General features: G+C 37.5%; 5 protein-coding genes and 1 non-coding gene across 6 annotated transcripts; 2 read left to right on the top strand and 4 right to left on the bottom strand.

Moving 5' to 3' along the window:
* Positions 1-1,569: 1,569 nt before the first annotated feature.
* Positions 1,570-4,447, bottom strand: LOC111485028 (EIN3-binding F-box protein 1-like). Its single transcript, XM_023131716.1, has 2 exons — positions 4,443-4,447; positions 1,570-3,550 (listed from the first exon to the last, which is right to left on the bottom strand). Exons 1-2 carry the CDS (start codon positions 4,445-4,447, stop codon positions 1,705-1,707), a joined length of 1,851 nt encoding a protein of 616 aa, XP_022987484.1. The 3' UTR covers positions 1,570-1,704.
* Positions 4,448-4,948: 501 nt separating this feature from the next.
* LOC111485294 lies at positions 4,949-7,746 on the bottom strand. The gene is made up of 5 exons (XM_023132120.1): positions 7,404-7,746; positions 5,804-6,060; positions 5,562-5,658; positions 5,399-5,465; positions 4,949-5,311 (listed from the first exon to the last, which is right to left on the bottom strand). The coding sequence occupies exons 1-5, from the start codon at positions 7,460-7,462 to the stop codon at positions 5,258-5,260; spliced, it is 534 nt and encodes a 177-aa protein (XP_022987888.1). The 5' UTR covers positions 7,463-7,746; the 3' UTR covers positions 4,949-5,257.
* A 391-nt stretch (positions 7,747-8,137) lies between these two features.
* LOC111485318 lies at positions 8,138-10,182 on the bottom strand. The gene is made up of 2 exons (XM_023132149.1): positions 9,752-10,182; positions 8,138-8,652 (listed from the first exon to the last, which is right to left on the bottom strand). The coding sequence occupies exons 1-2, from the start codon at positions 9,901-9,903 to the stop codon at positions 8,502-8,504; spliced, it is 303 nt and encodes a 100-aa protein (XP_022987917.1). The 5' UTR covers positions 9,904-10,182; the 3' UTR covers positions 8,138-8,501.
* A 2,479-nt stretch (positions 10,183-12,661) lies between these two features.
* LOC111485303 lies at positions 12,662-13,337 on the bottom strand. Its single transcript, XM_023132133.1, has 2 exons — positions 13,075-13,337; positions 12,662-12,991 (listed from the first exon to the last, which is right to left on the bottom strand). The coding sequence occupies exons 1-2, from the start codon at positions 13,226-13,228 to the stop codon at positions 12,747-12,749; spliced, it is 399 nt and encodes a 132-aa protein (XP_022987901.1). The 5' UTR covers positions 13,229-13,337; the 3' UTR covers positions 12,662-12,746.
* A 1,474-nt stretch (positions 13,338-14,811) lies between these two features.
* On the top strand, positions 14,812-14,981 carry LOC111485890. Its single transcript, XR_002718774.1, has one exon. It is a non-coding gene; the product is annotated as a U1 spliceosomal RNA (small nuclear RNA).
* Positions 14,982-15,458: 477 nt separating this feature from the next.
* LOC111485229 (peroxidase 25) lies at positions 15,459-18,164 on the top strand. Its single transcript, XM_023132017.1, has 4 exons — positions 15,459-15,739; positions 16,428-16,607; positions 16,687-16,849; positions 17,664-18,164. Exons 1-4 carry the CDS (start codon positions 15,530-15,532, stop codon positions 18,089-18,091), a joined length of 981 nt encoding a protein of 326 aa, XP_022987785.1. The 5' UTR covers positions 15,459-15,529; the 3' UTR covers positions 18,092-18,164.
* Positions 18,165-18,409: the final 245 nt, after the last annotated feature.

The raw sequence follows: 18,409 nt of genomic DNA, 5'->3' as shown, positions 1-18,409 counted from the left end.
GACAAAATATCCTACAGTGAAATGGAGTAGCCTTTGTCTGCTATCAGTTTTTGGGTCCCAATTCAATAAATTCAACCTTTTTTTACTTTTCTTTTCCTTTTCACCAATGGGGAGACACCAGCTGACCCAAGTTCGAGTTTTTTCTCGCCTTTTAGTCTCCAAAGTTCGATGTTTTTAAACAACTTAGATTCTATAGTTTAAGACAGTTTTAACTTACCCGTTAAGGGTGTGGAAACTTCTCCTTGGTAGAACCGTGAGGCTATGACGATATGTAACAGGCCAAAGTAGACAATAATCACGTATGAAAATGATGGTGTGAGGGCTGAAGACTTAATAAGAGGAATGCAGCTAGGAAGAGGTACAAAGAAACAAGGTCTACTGCCCACAAAAAGGACTTCTGTTTTTTGTTTGCTTCCTATTTAATTTTGCCATCCTCCCTTCATTTAAGGCTTTACCTATAAAGATGCAATTATTGGCCTCCTATGCCCACAATCTTTAATGTGTTTTGGATTTGCATGGTTACAAACATTTCATATCTATTATTTTCCATTTTATGTATGGTAAGAAAATAGAAGGAATTTCTCTTGGAAATTTAAACGAAAGGTTCCTATGATATGAATAAAGTTTGAATATTTTAACCAAGCTGATGGAATAGTATTGAAAAAGAAAATTCAGGAACATGAAGAGCGGGATTATGTAAATAATATGAATGGTCTCGAAAAGATGAGAACAAAACATTCTTTATAAGGATGTGAAAATCTTTCTCTACTAGATGCATTTTAAAAACCTTGAGGAGAAAGCCCAAAGAGGACAATATCTGCCTGTGGTAGGCTTGGGCTGTTACAAATGGTATGAAAGCCAGACACCATGCGGTGTGCCAGAGAGGACACTGAACCTCAAAGGGAGTGAACACAGGGCAGAGTGTCAGTGAAGACGCTAAGCTTCTAAGGAGGGTGGATTGTGAGATCCCATATCGATTGGAGAGAGAAACGAGTGACAGTGAGGACACTGGTACCCCAAAGAGGGTAGATTAGAAATCCCACATTGGTTGACATTGAGTCCCGAAGGGGGTGAACACCGGGGAGTGCCAATGAAGATGCTGGACCCCAAAGGGAGGTGAGTTGTGAGATCTCATATCGATTGGACAGAGGAACGAGTGTCAGCGAGGATGCTGGCCCCAAAAGAGGGTAAATTATGAGATCCCACATGTTAGATAACGAACCAAGCCCGTGTTATCCTCATATCATTTAGGGTACCCTACCCCCTGGAGGGTCCTCTCTCTGTCCCTATTGCCACTCCTTGCTTCTGCCGTCTCTCATCTCATCATTTTACCGGTGACCAAAGACAGTGAATTCTTGAAGCCGTTTGTTAAGTTTTGCTTGCTTCTTTTAGCCTTTTGCCCTGTGGTGGTTTTGTCTCTTTGAATTCAATGCTCAAACACTTTTATAACTAAATGAGACTTTAAGTACAATCAGAAGTTGCAGAGTACAACAAACCAAACCAAACCAAGCCAAACCCACAAAAAATGAGAATGTTTTTCAACAAAACAAGTTTTTAATGAATGGGTTGCAACCAAGACCAGAGCTTGGCTTTTGGCGACTTAGATTTATAGTAATTTGGTTCATTTAGATCAGTAAAAACCCAGATAGAAACAAGCATTCATGTTAAGAGAGCTTGAACAAAATGGTCTGTTTGGTCTCTTGTTTATACGAGGATGTCACAGCTCCACAACTTCTCTACAAGCGCCTTAATTGAGCTGCTGCTGATAGAGCTGCAACCTTTGAGGTTCAACCCCACCAGAGTCTTCCCCAATCTTTCAAGAGAAGCCAAGCTTCTACTTGATATCCCACAGCAGCCAGCCAATGAGAGTACTAACAGATTGACATGCTCTGAACGAGCAAGCGCGTGGAGCCCGTGATCCGAGGCTGCACAATTCGAAACATGTAGCTCATTAAGAACTACTAACTTGTCTGCTATTGCCACTAAGCTCTTATCAGTGATCTTCCTACACCCATCAAGATTAAGCAGCTGAATGGTTGCTCCATGGAGTCTAGCCAAGGCAAGAACTGATTCGTCATTTAAATTCAAGCAGCCACTGAGATTCACTTTCACAAGTCCTCCACAGCTCTCTAGTAAAGGAAGCAGCACTGCATCTGTTAAACCATAGAGCCCCACAAGGTCAAGCTGCTGAAGCTGAGGGCATTGTCTCCCAATTGTGACAAGGCTTGCAGCAGCACCAAAACCTGCACAATGGCGTATCGATAGCCTCCGAAGAGACGAGCCGTGAAAGAGCAGGGGAAACTGCAGTGCTGTATCCTTGATTCCTGCGCACTTAACAAGTACTAAAGATTTCAGATATGGTTCATGGTTCGTCAATGAACCGACGATACCCGATATCGTGATCTTGTTACATTCCTCCAATTCAAGGCCTGTTAGTGTTCTTGCAGCCTTGGAGAAGGCTTCAAGTCCATCATCAGAAATGAAGCAGCACTTTCTAAAGCATATCTGCTTCAAGCTTTTACATCCATTGCCTATGGCTGCAAGGCTCACATCAGTAACTCCTTGACAGGAAGTTATTGTCAATAAACTCAATAGCTTCAAAGCTTGAGCATTCCCCATCATCCAAAACCCTTTCTCGGTCACATTTTGGAGGCTGCAAAGGGTCAAATGGGTGACAAACTTTCCATAATGTCCAATCACAGCAAGAGAGAAATCAGTGATATTCAAGGCCTGAAGCTTCACTTTATGCAAAGAACACGAAGCAGACGAAATCAAACTCGAAACGCCACAATCCGCAATCAGCGGACAATTCTTTAAAGAGATGGAGTGCAGCTTAGAACATGACCTTCCAATAGCTTGCAGACTCTCATTCCCAATGTTTGGACAAGATTCAATACTTAAAACAGTCAAATTCAGACAGCCTTCAGCTATTGCTATCAAAGCCCTGTTGGTGATCAAAGGGCATTGACATATATCAAATTTCTCTAACAAATGGCATTCTTTAGCTATCTCCAGCACGCCCTCGTTGCCAATGGAAGCGATATTCCAAAGAGAGAGCGCTCGAAGCGATGGACAACCATGGGCTACTGATGTAAGACCAACATTAGTAGCTCCACATATGGAGTTCATCCCTTTAATAGAAAGCTTCCCTAATCCCCCATGGTTACTGGTTCCTACAGCAATAGCAGCAAGTCTTGTATCTGTTGCTCTCTTCCCCTCCAAATATCTTGTTAGATATCCATTATTACAACCACTGCTCATTTCAGTATCATCAGACTTTGAGGACCCAGATGAGTTGTTGCCATTTTCAGCCCGGCGGATGGTGCTTAGAAGCATAAGCCACCGCCTGGACACACAAGCACAACAGCTCTTTGATTTCCCAGTTTGCAAACGTTTAAAGATTTCAAAGAGGCACTCATCAGGAAGATCATCAATTGCCCTTTTGGTGGGTTGAAAATACACATCCAAACGAGAAGAAATGGGCATAAAACAGCTCAAATTCACCATAGAACTCGAGTGACACGAACAACCCGAAAAGAATTTATCATCTCTCAATCAATCCATGAGCAATGTTTAGTACAATTCAACAAGAACTCCATAAAATAAGATTAAATTGAGAAGAATGTGATGAAACAGAGAAAGGTGAGAAGTTTGGTGAAGGTCAAATTGTGAATCTTGCGAATTGGTAGCATGCAATGTATGGAACATAAGAAGCTAATTTCTTCTCTTTTCATTAAAAAACTAGCAACTAACTTACACAGTCAAATCATGTTTTCCTATTCTTTTTGCTTTTAAACAAACTGCCACAATACCAAGATGTAATTTAGTTAATGGGAATAAAATCTCTCCCTCTCTTCTCTCCCCTCATTCTCACAAACTAAACAAAAATTTCTAGCTCATTCGAGTCAAGTCAGTGCGAGACTTAGTCTGCATGTTAAGTGGACATATTTAAATATATATATGAGAAAGGTATCCGAAGATGAAGAAGGTTAGATTTTAGTTTTGGAGCGACAATTATCTCTGACTTAATCAAAATGTTTTGTTTTTTTGTTTGTTTGATAGACCCTAAAGTTGAAAATATGGAAATGATAAATATTTAGATTATAGGTTTTAATTAAAATATATTATGGAATACACAGAATGAACCATAGATGGCGTCTATTTACAACTTTGAATTAATAAATGGAACTTTTGATAAAGTAAGAAAACTTTGAATTATTACCTTTTTTAATTAGAGAGAGAGAGAGAGAGAGAATTAGAAGAATGTGGTCATATATTTACACATTGCTTCACCTAAAGTTTAAAAAGCCAACCATAAAACCTAAATTTTGGCTATCAATTTGCTCCCCACTTTCCTTCAAATCCCTTAATCCACACCTCAACCTTCACTTTTTGTATATTTGGTTAAAATCCCATAAAAGTTTATTCATTTTGGGACAAACCCCATAAAAGTTTTGTTCGGGAAAGCCTTTATGGTAAAATCAGTTGGGGCCTAAGAGGCCGTGGTTTACCCTATAATTTATCATTCATAAATGTTGATAAGATTTTTCCGTTTAACCACACTTTAAGATGGCATAACTTTGAAGTCAAGGGTGACGTTCAAACGAAAAAAAGGCATACATTAAAGATTATCGTTTATGAATGACATCATTAAGCTTTTTATTATTAAAAAAAAGACAAAAGTTGAAGATTATTATTTAGTCAAGTGTTTTGGGGTCCAGCTCAATTTCCATGGAGAGGAATGCATGCATTTAGTTTTAAGTTGAATATAATATATAGATATATATATCATTGGATCCTGAAAAGAAGCCCATAGTATGTGAAGATGTGTGATTGGTCAATGCAGGTTGGCTCAATAAAAACAATACCAAATTCCAATTCAAATCATTTTTTTCCCTAAACTTGGAAAGTTTTCAAAAATTATGGATTTAGATAGAAACTAGGTAGAGAATGGTGGAGAGTTTCAAAGTGTTCTTATTCATAGAATGAACAGCGGAGAAAACCGAAGCAGAATGCATACAAAATGGTAGATATCTATCTATCATTCTATATTGAGTATCAAGTTCTTCTTCTGCTGTCTCGGTTTTAAGAACCCAAAAGCGCTCGAGCGCACAATGGTGTTAATACATTTGTACACCTGAAAAATGCAGGAGGATTGATAAAGATAAAGAAAAACACCCTTTTTGCTCCTTTTGCAATCCGTACACTGAGAAGCTTCCTAGAGATTCAAGGAATGTATCCAAAATAAAAACCAGTTTCAATCATATAGGCCCTCTTGTTCCCATACTTCAACAAGAAAGTTCACCATTTCCTGTCCAAACCAAGATTTTGAATCTCTTATTCGTAGAATGAACAGTGATTGGAGAACGAAATGACAAAACTTCAACAGCGAACTTACCGACAAAGGAATTCGATGGGGAAAAGGCTGTCTCGTACCAAGTAAATTGTCATATGTTGCACGCCAACTGCATACAAATGCATACGTATATGATGATTAATACACCTTTTGTACCTCGATGGTACCTACTATTTACAAAGACATGCAAATCTCGTGAACTGACCTGATTTTTGCCTTCTGTCGTTCTTGAGTTTCATCCGTTGTGTTTGTATTACTACTTCCAATCCACTGCAACCTAGTCTGGTTCCAGAGAAGCAAACCTGAACGCAATGAAGATAAGTAGATTTCTCGTCTCTATATTGACCAGGTTATAATGAAGAAACGATAGCTCGTTAAATGCAGTTAACGATCTCGAATGTTACCCACGACTTCAACAAAGATCAGATGAGAAAGAGGGAAACTTGCCATGGTTTACATATTCAGAAGGGTTGCTCACACTTGCACCAACATTGCTTTGACTGTGTGTGAGGTTTGATGTACTGATAGATGAGATGCTTCGTTGAGACTGAATGGTGCTATTATCCAAATCACACGTGCTTGTGCTCCAAAAACCATCGGATATGCTCGGTTTCTTGACTACTCGTCCTTGAATTCTTAATCCCTTAGATGGCTCATCCACAGCAATAATATGTGTGGGTTTAGTGCAGCATCCAAAACAACCCCTGCACTGTTATAAACCTAATAAAGCAGTATATGCTATAAAATTGCAGCAAAAACATAGCATGTGCACCATTCATCAATAATGCAAGGCAGTTGTCAAATATTTCATTTATGGTTAGATGCAAACACAACTATTAACAATAGAAATTATGAGAACGCACGTTCTAAATTGAATGTAGAGTGATCATTGATTAATCCTAAATTGCTCGAGTTCTCATGATGAATTGAATGGATGTCACCATGAACACAAGCAGAACACTTCAGAAAAAAGAACGTGTACGTTAAAAACCATGGTAAACCGAATATTATAGTACAACATAGGTTGGATGACAACTACGACATTCCCACATCAGTTATAAGGGTGTAGAAACCTCTCTCTAGTGGACACGTTTTAAAACCTTGAGGGGAAGCCCGGAAGGGAAAGTCTAAAGAGGTCAATATCTACCAGCGATGGATTTGGGCTAATACAACAACAATGATCACGCATCTACTAATGAAGTTGTAAGCAATAACACCATTTAAGCAGGGCGAAAAACAAAAGAAGAGCCTAAGGGAAACTGGGAATGATTGTGCAGCAATTAAACATCTCAACTACAATTCAGAAACTAAATTCAGCTTCTTACAGAACTAAGAATAGTGTGGGGGTTTCTTACTTCCAAGCATAAACTTCGAATATTAATGAATTTAGTTTCATTCTTTCAGGGATCCGCCTTAATATCAATTCTTTTTACTAAATCAGCACAAGAAAACTATTCTTAAGACTACAGTCTACAACAGACAAGTATTAGGCGGCTAATACCCTCTTGACAACTCCATGGATTCACACAGCACAAGGGTAATGCAATATGAAAGCAAAAGAAATATGTTCAAAAAGTAATACTTAGCCATCTTAGAGCTCTACTTCCTTCTCGTAAATGAACAGAAGTTATAATAATCTATGATGGATGATAATGGGTTCTTAGTATTTGACCTTTTTGATCGGCGATAAAGTTGTTAGGGCAACCTCATAAAGGAATAGGACTTGGCTTTTCACTTTCTTCGCCCAGAAAACAAACAAGAAATGAACTAGTTCATATTATTGGCCCCATTTCCGCACAATTTGGAATATACACAATCAAAATTGAATACTCAACAAGCTCTGTAAAACCAATAAGTAATCAAAATTCTTTCATATTAATCAAAGATGCCCAAAGGGGACTGTGTACTGCTCAGTAAATCAAAAAACAGAATCATTCACAAGGGATACACAAAAGGGGCATCACAGAACTCCATTAACATCAAGGATTACGTACAAGTCCTTTCCAAAACTGCATTGAATGATAAGTGACGAAGATAAAGAACTTACCCCATGCAAGCGAACAAGCGGCTGATCCACGCGGCGAAGGAACTATTCAGCATGACCATGTTGATGATGAGCCGAAAGCGCAGAGAAGGGCATCGATTCAGGGAAAACCAATGGGAACCCAAAACCCAGCAACTGGAAAGGGATAGAGCGGACTTTGGGGCCAAGAGAACTGAAAGTTAGATTAGAGAAAAAGGGAAAACTCGAGTGGAAGTGAGAATCAACCAAATACCATAAAAGAAAATGGGTGGGTTTCCTAGAAACTCAGAAATCAGAAAAGAAAAGAGATGGGTAATCGATATGGAGTAATGAATTCCTCCTGGGGTAATATGGATAGTTCACGTGGTGGATTTTTGTTGGTGGTTTATACTCCCTTTATGTGTGGCTCTGGCCCCCACTCCCCACTGGGTTACCATTATCAGCAGCAAAACACAGTGATTTCTTATTTAATCTACTACTTGGACCTTCATTTATGATATTCAAATCATGCTGGTTTTGTTTTCCTCGCCAATTTTTCAAAGTTCGAGACCAAATTTTCTAACCTTGGAATAAATCATACCAAATCTTCAACTTTAGAATAAATACTTCATCCATAGATAACTTATAAGTTACCCTTTTAAACGTAAATGATTCAATGATCTATATTTACTTGATTCTTAGAAATTTCTATACAATTTCAACTTGAAAATGATCTATGTTTAAACCCAATCCACTAAAAAAGTAAGATGGAATTGAAATAGATATGGAAAATGAGACTAAATATAATTCAAACTTTTCTTAATTTGTTAGCATACAACTTGATTCATCATATGTTGATGGATTTGAGGATTATTTAGAAGAAAATTAAGGATTGCAAGTCATGTTCTAATCTTCAACATAATACAGGCGCAGTTCAGTTCTGCCGCCACTTTTCAGAAGCTGAAAATGAAAATGATCGCCGGCTCAATGTAACAGCTCGTCCTGCCATTCTAAATATCAAAACCAACTCAAACAGAACAAAACTCAGAGCAGCAGAGCTTTTTTCTTGTTAAGGAGCAGAATGAAATTGTAGAAATTTTCATGGCTCTCAGAAATCGAGATGTTTGTAATCGTGGACTTCAGTTAATTGTGTTTCTTCAACAGGATTGAAGCTAGACCCATTCTCCAACCAAACAACATTGTTGGCTCATGCTTTTGGGGGAGGAGAGAAGCCAGACCTGTTCGTGAGCTATGACTGGGAAGAATCTCTTGCTTCACCTCACTACTTGGGAACCTGAAAAAGCGGGTCATGTTTGATGCAATTAGCTACAAGAATCATGTGATTAGTCCCAAGTAAAAACCTGAATACCATCATCCTACATATGGATATGTTAACAAGAAGAGAACTGAACATACTAATAATGAGGAATGAAAAAATGACTTCCAACAATCCCCAAAACTAATCTCTAGCTGCATCGTAGAGGATGAAACTGGAAGAAGACTTGCAAGTGATAAATTTAAGGAATCTGGCCTCAACATCATCCTTATACGAAAATAAAAAGTAACATACTTTTCGGTACTCAAGAAATAGCAAAAGTTCTACAATTTGATGCAGGAGTTATGTCCAAAACAAAGTTCATAACTCCATTCTGTTGACGATGGCAAGGAGGGAATCTCACATTTGCTAATCAAGAGAATGATAATGGATTTTTAAGTAAAAAATATATTTTTATTGGCATGAGGAAAACTTTGGGAAAACCAAAAGCAAAGTCATGAGACCTTATGCTCAAAGTGGACAATATCATACCGTTGTAGAGGTTTGTGGTTCCTAACATGGTATCCGAGTCATACCCTTCACTTATCATTTCAATAAAATCCTCAAGTGTCGAACAAAAAAGTTGTGAGCCTCAATGTGTAGTCAAAGGTGACTCAAGTGTCAAACAAAGGGTGTATTTTGTTCAAGGGCTCTAGAGAAGGAGTCGAACCTCAATTAAGAAGAAGCTATTTGAGGGCTTCAAAAGAGGCTCTATGGTGTATTTTGTTCGAGGGAGTCCCACATCGGTTAATTAAGAGGATGATCATGGGTTTATAAGTAAGGAATACATCTCCATTGATACGAGACATTTTGGGAAAATCAAAAGTAATATCATGAGAGTTTATACTCAAAATGGGTAATATCATACCATTATGGAGGTATGTGTTCCTAACACATTCATGCAATGCCCCCTATGCAATAAATTGTCAATCCTTATCTTGAGTTAGGCAACAACTCTCTTCAATGGCAAAAGGCATAATTCTTCCAACTTTTCCTTCTTAACAGATAAACGGATGAAATATGCATTCAAAGACTAAGAACTGACAATGCCCAAATCAAAGGAAAGGGAAGTACTCACAGGTGGGGAGAAGGTCCTTCACTAGCAGATGTTGATAGGCCCTGGCGTTGCTTGTGTTTGGGATTGGATGAGCAGTATACATACACTCGACCTCGACGCTTCACTGTCCTACAAAACTCGCACATCTTTTTCACTGAAGCACGTACTTTCATGGCTGGAGGAACAAAACACAAACATAAAACAAAGAAATGAAACCTAGTGACATGCAGAAAAATAGAAATGATACACTGAAAATGCTCGTAGAAAATGGCCAAACCAATGAGCTCCCCTCAATCTGCCCCCTCCCGACTTCCAATCTCATTATCAAATACCAAAATTTAACAGCATTAGCCCAATAATAAATTCTTCCTCAACTATTCAAAATCCAAAACTCGGACAAGGTTAATCGAAACAATCAACCTTTGCATAAATTTTACAGCAAGAAGCCTGGGAAATACCTGCACAATATAAGTTAAACTAGAAATTTCCGAATTGATTCACAGAAATTAGATCATTATCCCACGATTGTCACTGATGCTGAAAATTGTTAAAACAGAAATCGATACAAAACCCTAAAAACTTGACAATGAACATGAAAAGACGCTTCAGTGACTCCAATCTGCGGCAAAGCTTAACCTAGAAGATGGAGGAGTTGTTGATAGCGTAATACCTTGGAATCGGGAGCGACGGCGTAAAGCTAAGGTAAATTGATTGTTTATTAACTCCGTGATGAACAGAGAGACATGTTACGGAAATTCCAAACAATAATCGAATGACAAATTAATTAATCCACAACTTCAAGTTTATCCAATGAATGAATAAAGCCCTTCTTTTCTTAATTATATATAATTTTTATAATAAAACATCTTTACCAATAATTCATCGTATCCGACGTTTGATTATAAATTATTTCATCCTTTTCTAAATTAGTCGTGCATAAACTCTCAAGACCTTGCTTTAGGTTTCTTCAAAATGTCTCATTTCAATAGAGAGAGTATTCATCGATTATAAACTCATGATCATTCTCTAAATTAACACGATCTGAGACTTTCATCATCCAACAATAATGACTCACTATCAAACAGCCCTCTCATCTCACCTACCACTATTTTACTTTCCTTTTCTATTGACGAAGAGGGGACTTCATGCTCTTCAAAAAATGAAGGCAAAGGTCCCCCGAACTCAAATGAGATCTTCGAGGGACACCCAACCAAAGTTGCCACTATCGGTCTCTAATCTCATACGCGAAATTAATATAATAAAATAAAATAGTTATTAGGGGTTATTAGAAAGGGTTCAAAAAGTTAATGGGTGAAGTCATTGAGAAGGCATGTAATTGGAGGTCATAGTGAATGGGTGGGTATGTTATCATATCCCACTTACACCCTTATGCCTCCTCATTTTTTATGTTCACTTTTTACTATTTCAGGTGCCTGTATATATATATATAAAAATATGAAAAAGAGTAATAAACGAAAATAACATTAAATAAAAAGATAATGATATTTGACTTATAATAAAATATTAAATATAATTTATACGATAAATTAGAATTTATTATTAAATATTTTTAACAAAAAAAAAAAATTCCCGTAAGTCAAGTCAAGAAATGGGAAGCTATGGCCACCGACTTTCTACAATTATTGGCCCCACCAAACTTTCCCACTTCCCAATATTTCTCTATTTAAAAAATAAATAAATACATTTACTCTTTATTATTATTATTATTATTATTTTATGAGATGCTAAATAATTTATTTTCCTCAAATTCCTATTATTTATTTAAATAATTAACTCGTGGAAGAAAATTAAATTTTTTTAATATCATTTCAAAAAAAAAAAAAAAAAATCAGACTGACACATAGAAGACTCGACCAATTAAAAGCACATGATACACTTATAAGGACAGGTTGGAAAGGAGATTGTTCATGCCAGACAAAACAAGCAACAAAGATGTAAAGCTATATTATTATAAACTTTGCACACACGGTTAGGAATTAATACTTTCTACAATAGTATAATATTGTCCACTTTGAACTTTTCTCATTCTAATAGAGATAATATTTCTCATTTATGATCTTCGACTAAATTAATTAATATTAATTAATTAATGTGAGACTCACTTCCAATAATCCTCGTTACACCCTAATACTTTTCTCCATGTATAAATTAATAATTGAATAATTTATTAAAAGGATAAAAATAATTGAATAATTGAATAATTTACTAAACTACTGTTAATAAAAACAGTGTTTTTATCAATAATGGCATAGTGTCGCCATACTTTCCAAACACAGACATATATATATATATATATATATATTTTTTTTTTTTTTTGTGACACAACAAATTTTAAACAAAAAGTCTAGTCACCATATCTGAAACTTCCAATCTTTTTTTAAAAATTAATAATTACACAAATATTAATTAAAAAAAACAAAACTACAACTTTCTCCAAGGGCTCTTCCGCAATTAAAATAAACCCAAAACTACAATTTGCAGAATGTGGAGGGGCTTCAAACGACAAATTCGACATTCTCCAAGGGCCCTTACGCAATTAAAATAAATTTGCTTCAGTTAAAAATATTTATTTGGCCTTCACTTTCACACCCACCAATATGCAATTTTATAAAGTTAAGGGCCAATAATTGAGACTCTGCAGAAGAAATAACAGAAAGTTAATTACAAAATATTTGCGGTCGTGGTCCAAGTTGAAATTTTTGAAAAGGAATCATGTTTAGGAAGCATCCTGGAAGCTGCCCATCTTCATCCTTTGCACTAAATATTAATAAATTAAACAAATTTGACCGAGCACCTTCCTTCGTCAGTAACCCCCAAAAAAGCCGTTACCGTTGGCTTACAGTTGCTTGCACAACCAAGGCAAGCTCCAATTATTGTCGGTCGAGAAATCAAAACAAAAAATTAAGGGAATTTGTACAAACAGGGATTTTAATTACGTCAAATTCTATACAGAGGAGAGAAAATTGAGTTAAAAATTGGGGAATTGAAGCGAATTTCAACAAGAGTAAGCGTAACGATGAACAACGCGATCTCTCAAAATCCCGTTATAGAGCGCCACTCTGTTCGCCGGCATTCCTCGAGGGGCGGCGGGGGGGTTTTGCGACGGCGGAGAAGCGGTGTTGGAATTATTGTTGCAAGCGAGTTCGTGTTGTCTTCGGAAATCGTCGCCGTTGCCGATAGGATCGACGACGTCCTTTGCGAAGTGGACCCTTTTGTTCTTCTTCTTGTTCTTCTTCGTCTCTGAAAAGGATCGATTACAGAAAGAATCAGCTCAGTTAAAGAGTTGAAGAGGAAGAATTAGATGAGAATTTTGGAGAACTTACCGGAGGGAATACAGGAACGGAGAGATGGAGTCGGAGGTGAGAATTGGATGGACTTTTGGATGCAGAAGGAGAGAAGAATTACAGTGCCGGAGACGGCAGCCATGGCTGTGGCCACGGCCAGAGCCATCCCCTGTGAGTTCATCGTCGACGACATAATCGAGTACCAACGTAATCGACAACCGAGGGGATTTATAAACACGACAGAGAAAGGGGAAGGTGAACCAGGTGATGCAATCGAAGCGACTCTACAATTGAATTTAATTTTAAATTATAGTCTTCTTTTTCTTTTTCAAAATAAAAAAATTATTATTATTATTTTTTTTTGAGGTTAATAATATTAAATAATTATTTATGTTAGCCATTAATCCCGAGTTTTATTTTGTTGAGGATTATTATTGGGAGTATGAAAAATTATAATTTATAAGTGAGAAATACTATATTGGTTCGGGATTTCTAAGATATTTTAAAAAATGGAAATTTGGAGAGGTTTGTTTCTTTGTGGGATAAAAGAGGGGAAAAAGGGGATGCATTTTGTATTTTCTTAGATAAACAAAGCAATGAATGTAAAGTAAAAACATAATTTCCAAATTCAACCACCTTTCTTTTTGCCGCTGTGCTGCATGTGTGGACACGTGGCACGTTACAATATAACTTTTTTTTTTATTATTTATTTTTAAATTGAATTTACAAATTTAAGTAATGGTATTAGGTCGTGATTTTATTTATTTATTTTTTGTTTTTGGAAATTTAAAAAGGCGAGGGTCAATTTAGGAAGTAAGGAATTTTGTAGTGGCTAGGGATGTTTGGATTGCACGACACGTCAAGGGCAGGGTAGGGGTAAATACGGAATGTTCATTTTCATGTAATGGGTGGACCAAGTCTTTGTTCTCTTTACATCATTGCCTTCGGCTTTTATCCTCAAGAGGGTCACATGGCAATCGCATTTTAATTATATTCTTAATTCTTAATGGAATAAATTATTTTTACTAAAAAAACAAATTAATTAAATTAATTGATGGGACCCACCTTTGTAACAGAGATTATTTCATTCATCTCCCAATTCCATAAATATCCTTCTCATTTCTTATTTGGTATCTGGTTTTTACCATCTTTTAAGTAATTGCTTTTCGTCCTTACATTTGTCTTTCTTCCCAAATCAGACCCACAACTTTTGTTTTATTAATTATTTTGCATATTTCTCTCTTGTTTTAGACTGAAAATCCAAAGATTCATTCAAACGGCGTCGTTCCACTTCCACTTTCACACTAAGGCCCCAAAAGGCCTAACTGCTCATCAGTTTTGTTATGGGCCTAATTAACTATGATAGTAGTAAATTACGGGCCACAACCACCCGCCTCAAACTCTTCTCTTCTCTTTAAATAAACGCATTTTAAAATTGTGAAACTGACAACTGAGTCATGACAATCGAGCTTAGAACGTGGAGAGCCAAGACAATGACGTAGGTTCTCTGATGGCTGTGATGATATTAAAAGTGCATGTGAGTGTGGGGGAGCTGATTGGGGTTGCATGTAGAGCTTTCTGGATAGACCCATTTGAACTAAACCCTAAAATTAGCTGCCACAAATATTTAAGAAATTTAAGAAAATTGCAAATCTCCCACTAAATTCCCTCATTTAACCGCTGTTTGGAAACTTTGATATCGTCCCACATCGGAGAAGTTGCAGAGATGAGAGGCGGGAGTGGCTATAAAAAGGGATGAACTGGTAACGTTTACAATTACTTACCTGGACGGGGTCGATGGGCGATCATGAAGACCCATGGCCTAAGTTGGTGACCTCCATTGCACGTTAGGAGGTATACCCGCCTAAGGTCTGTCCTGAGAGGCAGAGCCCAGAGCCTACGTTATAACGTGTGGTAGTTGGGGCCTGCGTTCGCGCGGCCCCTACCCGATCAAATGAAAAATCTTCCAAATGTTCAAATTTCGTTAATGTCAGATATTTTTGGCAGATGAAATAGAGGTAATTCCCACTTTCTTTTCTTTAATTTTCTTTTCTTGAAAAGTATTATTTAATATTTTGCTACCATATTGCTGTCTAAGTGTATACTTGCACTAAGCCTAACACACTTTCAGTGTATTGGCTGAGAGTTGTATGCTTTAAATATATAATCAAATCAATTTGTATCTCTTTTATTTATCACGTGATAATTTTTTAAAGGACAGATATTTGAATCCCATTATCTCTTATAAGGAATAGTTTGTAAAAGCTGAAAAATAACATAAAAAATAAGGCAAATTAAATTAACTTCATTTTAAACTCACCACTTGTAGTTGGATGGAACACAGGCCTGTTTTCCACTAAGAAACGAAGAAACCCTAAATTCAATGCAACAGCCAAACCTAAAGAGCTATAAATAGATATGCAAAGGAAGCCATAAAATATAGAAGCATATCAGTAATTGTAGAGCTTTGATCAAACCCATAGAATAGCCTAAAATGGGGCAAACCAAAGCCATTTGGTGGGTTTTTCTGGGAATTCTAGCAATGGTTTTGCCTGTAAAAACTCAGCTGGCTGTTGGGTTTTACTCCAAATCTTGTCCTAGAGCTGAGTCCATTGTCAGGTCCACTGTTCAGTCATATTACAAGGCTGATCCCACCATCGCCGCTGGGTTGCTCAGGCTTCACTTCCATGACTGTTTCGTTCAGGTTTTCAATTCTTTATTCCATTTTCAAGTTTAGGGTTTAGAGTTTAGAGTTCAAGTTATATTATGTTAAAATCACAGCTCTATGAGTGTTATGATATTGTCCACTTTGAACATAAAATCTTCTCATATCAATGGAGATGTATTATTTACTTATAAACTCTTTTTCCAAAAGACCTCGTACTAATAGTGATGTATTCCTTAACTTATAAACCCTCATTCCCAACTATTCTCAACAATACTCTTATCGAACAAAGTACACTATAGAGCCTTTCTTGAGATCTATGTAACTCTTGAACAGTCCTCCCCTTAATCGAGGCTCGACTCCTTTCTTTGGAGCCTTCGAACAAAGTACATCCTTTGTTCAACACATGAGTCACTTTTGACTACACCTTTGACACTTGAGAATTCTATTGACATGGAAAAATTAAGGGTATAACTTTGATACCATGTTAGGAATCACGACTCTCCATAATTGTATGATATTGTGCATTTGAGCATAAGCTCTCATGACTTTGTTTTGAATTTCTTCAAAAAGTCTCGTACCAATGGAGATATATTCCTTATTTATAAATCCATGGCTATCTTCTAAATTAGCCAACGTGGGACTTCCTCCCAACAATCTTCAACGTATCATATTCATGCACGTTTAATAACCGACTGATAAGCTGTTTTTGATTAAACATGGGCAGGGGTGCGATGGTTCAGTGTTGATCATGGACGAACGAGCTGAAATAAATGCTGGGCCAAACATGGGGTTGAGAGGCTTTGAAGTAGTCGATGATGCAAAAGCTCAGCTTGAAAATCTGTGCCCTGGGGTTGTTTCTTGCGCGGATATACTTGCTTTGGCTACTCGTGATGCTGTAGACTTGGTAACTCTTCATTTGATTGATTTGTAAGGCTTTGATATGTTGTAGGGTTAAAAGGGTTGGATTTGAAACCATGTTGCAGAGTGATGGCCCAAGCTGGTCTGTGCCCACTGGAAGGAGGGATGGGAGAGTGTCTATGAGTTTCCAGGCGGAAGATCTTCCTTCTCCATTTGAGCCCATTGATGTCCACATACAGAAGTTCGCTGAGAAAGGGCTTACCGAAGAAGATCTTGTTACTTTAGTTGGTTAGTACCGTGTCTGTAACAGACCAAACTCACCTTTTGCAGATATTATATTTTTCTTCCAAATATTTCCTCACAGTTTTTAAGACACGTTTGTTAGGGAGAAGTTTACAAACCCTTATAGATTGTTTTGTTCCCTCTCAAACTGTGGTGGGATTTTACCATCTACCTTCGAGGACCAGTGTCTTTGCTGACACTCGTTTCTCTCTCCATTTCACAATCTATGGGGCCAGCATCTTTGCTGACACTTGTTTCTCTTTTCAATCGATGTGAGATATCAAAATCCACTCTCTTTCGAGTCTAGGGTTCTCACTGGCACTCGTTACTCTCTCAAATCGATGTGAGATCTCACAATTGATTGGAGAGAGTAATAAGTGCCAATGAGGACGTTAGGTCCCAAAGGAGGGTGAACTTTGAGGTCCCACCTCTGAGAGGGGAATAAAACATTCTTATAAAGGTATGGAGAGAGGAACAAGTGTCAGAGAGGACGCTGGGCCTCAAAGAAGTGTGGATTGTGAGATCTCGCAATCGATTGGAGAGAGGAACGAATGCCAGCAACGACGCTAGGCCGTAAAAAAGGGTGGGTTGTGAGATCCTGCATTAATTAGAGATGAGAACAAAATATTCTTATAGGAGTGTAGAAACCTCTCCATATGAGATGTGTTTTAAAAACTTTGAGCCAAAATTCAAAAGGAGAAGCTAAAAAAAAAAAAAGACAATGTCGACTAGCTATGAGCTTGAAGTGTTACACCTTCTCTCACCTTCTTTAATATCCCAAAATGATCCGTAGTTTATAAAGATGATGGGTGGATGACAGGTGCGCACACGATCGGACGAACAGACTGCCAACTATTCAGTTACCGGCTACAGAACTTCACAAGCACAGGGAATGCAGACCCAACCATAAACCCATCCTTCTTGACCCAACTCAGAACGCTGTGCCCCTTGGATGGAGATCCGTTCAGAGGCGTGGCAATGGACAAGGACAGCCAGTTGAGATTCGACAACAGCTTCTTCAAGAACTTGGTCAATGGAAATGGTGTTTTGGAGTCGGACCAGAGGCTGTGGCAACACGCTTCAACCAAGGACGTTGTGCAGAGGTATGCCGGCAACTTAAGGGGCTTGCTCGGCCTCAGATTTAACTATGAGTTCAAGAAAGCCATGGTTAAGCTGAGTAGCCTCGACGTCAAGACCGGCACACAAGGGGAGATTAGAAAACTCTGTTCCCAGTTCAATAACCAGTGATGAGTTCATTCTACTCAAAATAATCATGTGTATTATCTTCCATAATCGGAATAATACGAACTTATATTATATACTTTTCTCTTACTTAAAAATAAGAACATGCCTATATTAAATCATCCATCAATTTTATTAAGACGCGTCTCTTATAATCATATTTCCCTTCTCACAATCCATCACTCTTCGAAGCGAGGGCATAGACTCTTTTCACAGTCTATCACTCTTAGAAATGAGCGTCATTTTCAAGATCAAAATGTTTATTAAGAGTAAAGATATTATGCATATTTTTGTTTGTGGGTGACATCCAAATCTAAAGTAAGG

The sequence above is a fragment of the Cucurbita maxima genome, unplaced genomic scaffold (genome assembly GCF_002738345.1).
Source record: "Cucurbita maxima cultivar Rimu unplaced genomic scaffold, Cmax_1.0 Cma_Scf00010, whole genome shotgun sequence".
NCBI classification, from domain to species: Eukaryota; Viridiplantae; Streptophyta; class Magnoliopsida; order Cucurbitales; family Cucurbitaceae; genus Cucurbita; species Cucurbita maxima.
The sequence above is the reverse complement of the archived record's forward strand: the minus strand, read 5'-3'. Positions and strand labels throughout refer to the sequence as shown.